The following is an 8815-nucleotide window of genomic DNA, read 5'->3' on the forward strand; positions in this document are numbered from 1 at the left end:
ACTCTGCCTGAGGTCTGCTCTGTCATTCTGCCAAGATAAAGGGTATCTGTGGCTACGTCTTGTGTGTGTGATGTTCAAAGATGCTGAAAGCTCTCATTTAAGAGCTATGGATTTTCTACTAATGCTTTGTAGAACTTTAAAGGGTTAAAAAAAAAAAAAGAGGAAAAAAATCAGATCTGAACTGGGTATTTGTAATGTTTTTCCCCAGACTGTTGTGCTGAAAGCAGCTACTCTTGGTTTCACATCAAGTTGATCATTGTATTACTGAAGATCTTGTACCACCAAATCCACCCCCAACCTCTTTTTGGGACATAAGCAACCCCTGGCCTGTTGCTGTGCTGCTTTTGTACCTTTTGGTTGTCCCTTCCCTGTGTTTGTGCCTTGGCTATGGCACACATGTGATTTTACACGAGCAGTTTTTACCTGCTCTGGCTTTGATCATCTGCTTTTTCAGACCCTGATCACTTTGAGGCCAAGGCATGTGCTGTTTCTCTATGAAATTTTCCCATGGCAGAAGCACCTTTCTGAGAGCAGTACCTGCCTCGGGGAGACCTTTTGATGTCATTTGATCAGTGAGGCCTCTTTCCAAGCTGACATCAGGTTAACCAAGACATTTATTGTAAACATTATCACTTGGTACCTTACTAAAGGCCAGTTCCAGTTGGGGTGAGACCACATGCCTGCTTGTAATACTGTTGGAGAGGGGTTACAGGGATGACAAACTGCACATCACCTTGCTGGTTTGTTACAGAGAGACCAAGGTGTTCACAAAACATGTTTTAGGCAGAAAGCATATTCTAGAAGCAACAACACAGTGGCTGGATGGAGTCAGGCTTGGGAAAGATTTACTGGTGCAATTGCGTGACATGACTCTGGAAGGACATGGAGCTGTTGGAGCAAGTCCAGAGGAGGCCACCAAGTTGATTAGAGGAATGGAACAGCTCTACTATGAGGAAAGGCTGGGAGAACTGGGATTGTTCAGCCTGGAAAGGAGAAGGCTTTGGGGTGACCTAATTGTGGCCTTCCAGGACCTGAAAGGAGCCCACAAGAAACATGGAGAGGGACTTGTCACAAGAGCATGTAGTGACAGGACAAGGGGGAATGGCTTTACACTGACAGAGAGGAGGTCTAGATTGGATATTAGGAAAAAATTATTGCCTGTGAGGGTGGGGAGGCCCTGGCACAGGGTGCCCAGAGAAGCTGTGGCTGCCCCATCCCTGGAAGTGTTCAGAGCCAGGCTGGATGGGGCTTGGAGCAACCTGGGCTAGTGGAAAGTGTCCCTGCCCATGGCAGGGGCTTGGAATGAGATGATCTTTAAGGTCCCTTCCCACCCAAACCAGTCTGTGTTTCTGTGATATGACTGATTCCTGGTGAAAGGCTCAGCACTTGGTGGGCTGGGAGTACGTGGCTAAGGAAGGTTTTAAGGGCGGAATTTGCAAGCTCAGTATGTGCACCCTGAGCAGGGCCTCCATCCAGGTGAGCTGGGGTGGGGGGATGGGTGAGGTGTCAGGCAGTCTGGATCCCAGGATGTAGCTTGGAAGCGGGACAAGGCTCTGGGGGCAGCTGTCTAGACACGGGTTGTGGCAGTGGCACAGTGGCTTTTTGGCTTCATGTCTCTCCAGAGGTCAGGAGAGGGAAGCTGCGACCTGCTCGATGAAGCTGGCCAGGTTGATGTCCCGCTCCGACAGCCCTCCACACTCGTGGGTGCTCAAGGTGATGTGAACCTGAAGCAGACAGACAGACAGACAGAGTGTTGCTGGCAGAAGGAGCAGGGATGGTTTCCCCCAGTGCTGTAGGTGAGGTGGCTCCAGACATTTCCTGGGGTGGGAGAGGTGGCCTGGCACTTTGCCTGGTTTTCTCCTTCCTGCAGCTTATTCTGTCCACAAGCTGTCACTGCTACCCCTCCCTCGGTCACAGCAGCCACTGTGCCCGCTTCTCAACTCCCTCCTTCCCCAGAAGCTTCTCCCCTACTACTCCTGCTACTTCTGATATGATTTAAAAAAGACACCTCCTGGGACTGGCCAGGGCAGCTCCTGCTCAGCTGGACAGGGAAAAACAAGGAGGGAAAGGATCTGTGAAAGCTGGAGGCTGTCTGGGATAGGGGAATAGCATCTGAGGGAAGAAGTCCTGCTGATGGGAACAGGACTTGCTGCTCCTGTTTTATCCCTCAGAAAAGGGATCTGCTCACTGAAGAGCTCTGTTTTGCCCCCACCATCCCTGTTTCTTACCTTATTGTACACGTTGAACCATTCAGGGTGGTGATCCAGTTTTTCTGCCTGTAGAGCCACTCTGGTCATGAAGCCAAAGGCCTGTGAAGTGAGAAGGGAAGTTAACTCTGAACTACTGACCCTGCAGTATATTGCTTTTCACCCCATTACTGTTAATTTTACACCACCTGTTTTTAGATAACCCAACGAAATGCAAGGCCTGGGATGTTCCGTGTCTTTCTTGGGGTTTTCTGTGGGTTTTCCTTTTTTTTTGAGGAGTTTTTCTCCAGACAAACTGTGTGCTGAGTTGACCACTTTGGTGTCCTGGGGGAGGTTACCTTGCTCAGCCATCACATGTCAGGAGACACACGGAGGGGTTTCTGTGGCTGAGCCTTGCAGAGGGGACTCCCTGCTCTGCAAACCAGGTCTCCCAGTCTGTAAAACGCGTACCACTGGTGCTCCTACCCGGTTGAAGTCCTTGAAGTGGAACTCCTTGAAGATGGCATCTCTGCCTTCCACCTCATTCCACCCCACAGCTCTCAGGTTTGGCAGCAGCTGCTCCCTCTCCTCCGTGCTCAGCCTGTGGGCTTTTCCTGCCTGGCACCGCGGGAAGGGAAGAAAAGCGAATCAGTGTGACACAGGTATGATGGAGCAGCTGTTCAGAGCAGCGAGGCATCCCACGGATCCTGGAGTTATGGGAACACAGAGGCAGCTGCAGGGTGGGTGGGAGGGGTGGGATATCAATGCTGCCCTCTGCTCCCTGCCTGGGATACATCCTGCATGTGTCCAAGGTCCAGCTGGTCCCTTCTGTCCTCTCACCTGCAACACCTCCCACAGTGTCTTTATGTCCTTGTTACAACCCGATGTACTAAGAAATGATACCTGTGTGAGGTTAAGCTCCAAACTACATTACAGATAATTTTCGGGGGGGGGGGGGGGGAAACCAAAACCTGAAACTCTGTGACGGTCTCTACATCAGAGAATTGCTTTATGTTTCCCTATTTTACATATTTATTTATTTATTTTATATATTTATTTACTGGGAGCCTGTTTTAGAGGAAAGAAGTGGTGTCAATCAGAGATGAGTCACACTAAACTGCAGTTCAGCTCCTTTTCCTTTTTCATCTCCCTTCTATTGCAATGGAGTTCAAGAGGCTGTTTCTGTCTGTGATGAAAAAAGGGCAGAGGGAGAGACTGTGAGTGAGCCTTGTCTTGGACAGAGCTGCTGTTACTTGGTTTGTAAGGGGTGGTGATGGGGAAGCAGCAATTCCTGGCTTTGGGAAATGATTACAGGCAAACATAAAACTAAAATGAAGCATCTATTCTGGCTCTGGGGAAGGCAGGAGTGCAGAGGGGCATTGCTCTCTCTGAAAGGTTATGTTCTGGCAATTAAAATTCTTTCACAGAATCACAGAGTACTGTGAGCTGGAAGGGACCCACCAGGATCATCAAGTCCAGCTCCTGGCCCTGCACGGGATACCCCAAGAATCCCACCATATGCCTGAGGGTGTTGTCCAACAGCTCCTTGAGCTCTGACAGCCTTGGGTGACCTGATCCTTGCAGTTGGTGATGACAAAGATCAATATCTCTTTGCAATTTCTTTTCCTTTATGTGCTACAGAGCAAACTGTGGTAAGTTAGATGTGAGTCCCAACAAATCCAGACCACTTTTTTGGGGGTGTTTGGGCAGCAGGGCCTTGAGACACTGTGCTTGGGCATCGATGCTGAGAATTACCACCTTAAACAACTAAGGCAAATCATCGTCTCCTGTGGTTTACCTTCTCCCAGGCTGTACAGAACCAGAGAGGCAGCCGTGGAGCTGATGTTTTTGGGGGTGGTTCTTGCATGTTTTCAGGAAGATTGGAAAGATGATGCCCTATTCCCATGGCTGTGTGGGTGCCTCCCTGTCTGTGGAGCTGTGACTCTTATGCTTGGAGAAAGCTGCCAACTGCAGAGGATGGAGAGTGCCAAGGTGTGCCCTGAACCTCAGCGTGGGGTGGCTGGGGCTGGGATGGTTTCTGTTCCCCTGGCATAGCAGCTGCGTGATTTTTGGGAAAGCCTTCCTTGCCCCTTCATGTTTTGGCCTCGCAGCATTTTGGACGGCCCCCTGCCAGCCCCGGCTCTGTCACCTCCCTCCCCATCCCCCAAATGTCAACCCTGTCCTCCTCCGAGCTCTGGGCTTAGAGGGAAGGTAGTGAGTAAACATGACTTAGCACAATAAACCTGGAGCCGCTGCCCTTCCCTGCATGGCGTGATAAGCCGGGCGCAGGTAGCTTAGCAACTGGATGAGGTGGGGACAGAGGCAGGGGGGCACCCGTGGGAGCTGCCCTGGGGACTGATGGGAACGGGGCAGGATTTGGGATCGGGGCTGAAACCTGCTCGTGTATCTGTGCTAAAGGCTGAGTAAAGCTGGAGTTGTTGCTTGGAGCAGAGGGATGTGGATGCCGGGGCTGGGCTCCAAACCAGCCTCCCCTGGGCAGAGCAAGAAACCAGGCTGCTTGGGAGGGACGTGGTTTAATTGTTCTCTTGAATGCTTTTCTTTGCTGTGGGAGGACAGGCCCCGGGGCTTTTTCCAGACCCAGCTCCTCTGCCAGAGCCCAGCACCAGTGGGAAGCATGGCCAGGCTGAGGTTTGGTCCACTGAACACTGTGTCTTGTGATGGCAAACCCTATGCCTGGAGCACCCCTGTGCCCTCCAGCCTCCTCCAATCCCTCCTTCTCCACCCCAGCACATTGCCCAGCCTGCTGGTTTTGTCAGTATGGCACGTTAATGCTTTCAAGTGCACTTAGTCCTTTAAAACACACTCTTCTCATTAGGGAAATTAAATTATTTTGTTTTCTTCTGCTGGCTCCCAACTGCCAAGGAGTTGGGATTTTTATGTTTTGCCAGCAGGAAACCAAGCAGATGCATTGTGCAACTGAGGGAAAGGAACCAGCATGGGAAATTGGGAGAGCTTTGAGCTGTCAGGAGATGAAACAACCCTCTTTGCCCTAACTGTAAGATTTTAGTTAGGGAGTCACAGTATGGTTTGGGTGGGAAGGGACCTTAAAGATCATCTCATTCCGACCCCTGCCATGGGCAGGGACACCTTCCATGGTTCCCAGGTTGCTCCAAGCCCCATCCAGCCTGGCTTTGAACACTTCCAGGGATGGGGCAGCCACAGCTTCTCTGGGCACCCTGTGCCAGGGCCTCACCACCCTCCCAGGGAAAGGATTCCTTCCCGATATTAGTGGTGACTTGTCACCTGGGAGAAGGTAAAGGGCACAGCCCTGGAATGATGTCACAAGGCCCACGGTCTCTTGCTGCTGTGGAAAAACCGATTTCCAGCTGGCCCGGGGTGTGTTGCACGGGCTGTGCAGACGGAGCACACACGGGGGTCGTCCCTGCCCTACAGAATTGGAGCGGGAGATCATTGCTGACGGCCTCTTTCCCTCCCCCTCGCAGGGACCCCGCGGGGCGCTGCCTCTGGTAATTCAGCAGCGGCCGCGGAGCTCCCGCGTTACTGATTAACCACAGCGCTCTGCTCCTTTCTCCCTTCCCTCCTGCCTCTCCTCAGGGTCTGGAGCTGCCGCCGAAACCTTCCTGCCTTGGAAAAGGCTAAAGAAACAGCCGGCTTTTCCCAGCAGGGACTTACCATGCCCCGCGCGTGTCCGTGCCCTCCGTGCGCGGTGCGGGTCGGGCGATGCTCGGCGTGCGGAGCCCGCGGGAGCCGCGGCGTGTCCGGGGTGGCGGGAGGCGTGGCGAGGGATCCGGGTCCTCCCCCGGCCAGCAGAGCCTTCCCAACGCTGGGCACCCGCCTGCGGGGCCCCACAGGGCCGTGGGGCTCGGGGGATGCCCAGCCGGGGGCTCTCGGAACCCCTGCCCGCCGAAGCGATGCTGTGTCTGCCCCGAACCCACCCACCCCCTCTCCGCGGGCTCACTTTTTTAACCTGCTGCACAAGGAAAAGGTGGAACAGGATGGAGAGGGCCAACTGAAGGAGGTACCACCGGGTGCTGCTGGCAACACGTGTGATGAGCGCCACGGTGATCCTGGCTGAGTGTATCCACGTGCTTCCCGGCCCTCTGAGCTCCGGGCAGTGCTAATCACAAGATGCGTTGCCTGGGACAGCCTGGATTATATCGCAGCACGTGGACTAAAAGCCATGGAAAGGGGAGAGTGTGTGCAGCACAGCCCTCCTGAGCATTTCCAAGGTGTTTTCTCCCGTTGCCGAGGGAACGGGGTGTGCAGGATGCCCTGTGCTGCTCCCTGGCATTTTTGCTCTCCAGGCCTGCCGGCTTTGTGCCCATGTCCTGCAGCTCGTCCTCTGCTAAACCCACTCATGTGATGGGCAATTTTCCAGTGCTGACAACAACTTTTTACTGTGCTTATGTACGTGGCAGACAGGAATTCAGCCCCCTGCTATACCTTCGTGGCTCCTTTACTCTTGAAGCAACTAAGTCTGGATTTTTTTTTTTAAATATAGTGTGATGTACATCCCTTATATATACTCTCGTGCACATTTTGTTTTCTACTGTAAGGGTTTGTGGGTACCACAGAGATGATTTGTTTCTCCAGCAGGCAAGTTAGAGGGAAGCAAATTCTTCCTTTCCCTTTTTCTTTCCCCCCCCCCCCCATATGTTTCCTTTCCAGGGTAATGGAAAGGAAAAAATGAACATCTTTTGTGTCCAGGGAGACCCTGAGTGTCTGTCCAGGGAGAAAAGACCTGGAGAGAAATACAGCACCTGAGAAGAAAATCATTGTGTGTGGATGTGAAGCTGGAAGCTCTGATATGGATGAAAGGAGGGAGTGTGCTGTATGGTTTCCAGCAATGAAATCGAGAGGTGGGATTGTTTGTCAGGTTGGGAAAGGCTAGCAGAATATTTCCTTGGCATAAGCTGGAAGTGCAGGACAAGCAGTTTCATCAGCACAGCCCCTGTAAATATGGGCAGGTGACCTTTGGTGGCCCTGTCAGGGCCCCGAGTGCTCCTGGGCTGGGTGACAGTGCCTCTGTTGGCCTCCCTATTGATTTGGAGATGTGAAGGAAACAAATCCCCCATTTCTCATGCTACCCCTCTTTCTCTCTGTTGGATTTTGCTCCAGCCTGGCTGGAGCTGATCCTGTTTCCCTTGGCAATCCATGTGCTGCCATTCCAGAGTGCCTGCCACCACCTCAGTCCCTTAGAGGTGGAGAGCATCAGGAGAAAAGAGGTCACTTATCCTGTGTCTGCTGATGGCTCAGCTCCTTTGTAATGGCATTTTCTCTCCTGGGTGATAAATCCAGCTTTAACTGCCAACCTTTCATGGGCGGGATCTCTCTCAGAGAGATGAGCTTGTCCAAAAAATGTCAACGGGGCAGTTGTGGTTTTCCTCTCTCTGGGATGTGGAACTGTGTGCAGGGGAATCCTTTGGCTGACTTCAACTCCTGAACCCCCGAGTGCATGAAACTCTCCCTCTGCACTGCTTTAATTTCCCTTTTTGAGATGGGACCCTTTAGATCTGCTTTTAATTATTAATTGAGGGATGTTGGGCAAGGTGTTTACTCAGAGCAGTTTGCACCCTGTGCCTGTTTACTGGGAGCAGATTTTTGCTCTTTTTCCTTCTCTCTTTGTCTAGTTTAGAGCTGTGCTCCTTTGATGAGGTCAGAGGCAGCTAAACCCACATTGCTCTCACAGACCCACAGGGGATTCTGGATATTTGAGGTGCACTTCAATATCACTCACCTACTATTATTTTTATTTTGTCAGTAAGTTTTTAACAAAATATATCTGACTCTGAAATCTGCTTCGGTTGAGAGCCCTATTCTGTCTCTCATTTCGATTTGCCTTTTGAATGTCTCTCCCTTCTCATTTCACTCTCCCTGAAACATTTTGATGGTCCAATAGAGCAATGAGTGTTGTTTGGATGTGTTGATTTCTTTTGTTGTTTGAGTTTCTTTCTTTTTTCTGTCCCTATAGTCTGTACTGGCTCCTCACTTAGGAGTATGAAGAATGTGCTCAGTCATCTTCCTGCAGGTCTGCTTTTCCAGGTAACCCTTGGAACCCAGCTCTCTCAGACCCCCTTTAGGAACTGGAAGAGGCTCTCAGGTCTCCCTGGAACCTTCTCTTCTCCAGGCTGAACAATCCTAGCTCTCTCAGCCTGTCTTTGTGGGAAAGGAGCAAGACAAGAACAGGGAGACCTGAGAGCTCCTTCCAGTGCCCAAGAGAGCTGGAGAGGGACTTTGGATAAGGGTCCAGAGTGACAGGACGAGGGAGAATGAATTCACACTGACAGAGGCAGGGTTAAATGGAATATTGGGAAGAAATCCTTCCCTGTGAGGGTGGGGAGGCCCTGGCACAGGCTGCCCAGAGAAGCTGTGGCTGCCCCATCCCTGGAAGTGTTCAAGGACAGGTTGGATGAGGCTTGGAGCAATGTGAGCTAGTGGAAAGTGTCCCTGCCCATGGCAGGGGGGGTGGAACTGGATGATTAGTAATGTCCCTTCCAACCCAAACCACTTTAAATCCTGTGGTTTCCCAGGTTCAGTTCTGGCTGAGGCTGGAGACAGGGTATGAAGCAGCCCCTGTGTCAGGATGTCCCTGCTCCACAGAGAAGGCCTTTAGGAAACCCTGGGTGTGCTGTTCATTTGCTTCACCT

General features: G+C 51.8%; 1 protein-coding gene across 1 annotated transcript; it reads right to left on the minus strand.

The window, feature by feature from the left end:
• Positions 1-596: 596 nt before the first annotated feature.
• On the minus strand, positions 597-6116 carry PCBD1 (pterin-4 alpha-carbinolamine dehydratase 1). The gene is made up of 4 exons (XM_064662200.1): positions 5841-6116; positions 2673-2804; positions 2229-2309; positions 597-1724 (listed from the first exon to the last, which is right to left on the minus strand). Exons 1-4 carry the CDS (start codon positions 5841-5843, stop codon positions 1626-1628), a joined length of 315 nt encoding a protein of 104 aa, XP_064518270.1. The 5' UTR covers positions 5844-6116; the 3' UTR covers positions 597-1625.
• Positions 6117-8815: the final 2699 nt, after the last annotated feature.

This window comes from Pseudopipra pipra, chromosome 8 (assembly GCF_036250125.1).
Source record: "Pseudopipra pipra isolate bDixPip1 chromosome 8, bDixPip1.hap1, whole genome shotgun sequence".
NCBI lineage: Eukaryota > Metazoa > Chordata > Aves > Passeriformes > Pipridae > Pseudopipra > Pseudopipra pipra.

Excerpts from the sequence above, each read along its gene's own strand:
- PCBD1 (XM_064662200.1), bottom strand. Across the intron at positions 2,310-2,672 it reads ACTTCAAGGACTTCAACCGG|GCCTTTGGCTTCATGACCAG; the intron begins GTAGGAGCACCA and ends CTCACTTCACAG. Across the intron at positions 1,725-2,228 it reads GGTTCAACGTGTACAATAAG|GTTCACATCACCTTGAGCAC; the intron begins GTAAGAAACAGG and ends TGTCTGCTTCAG.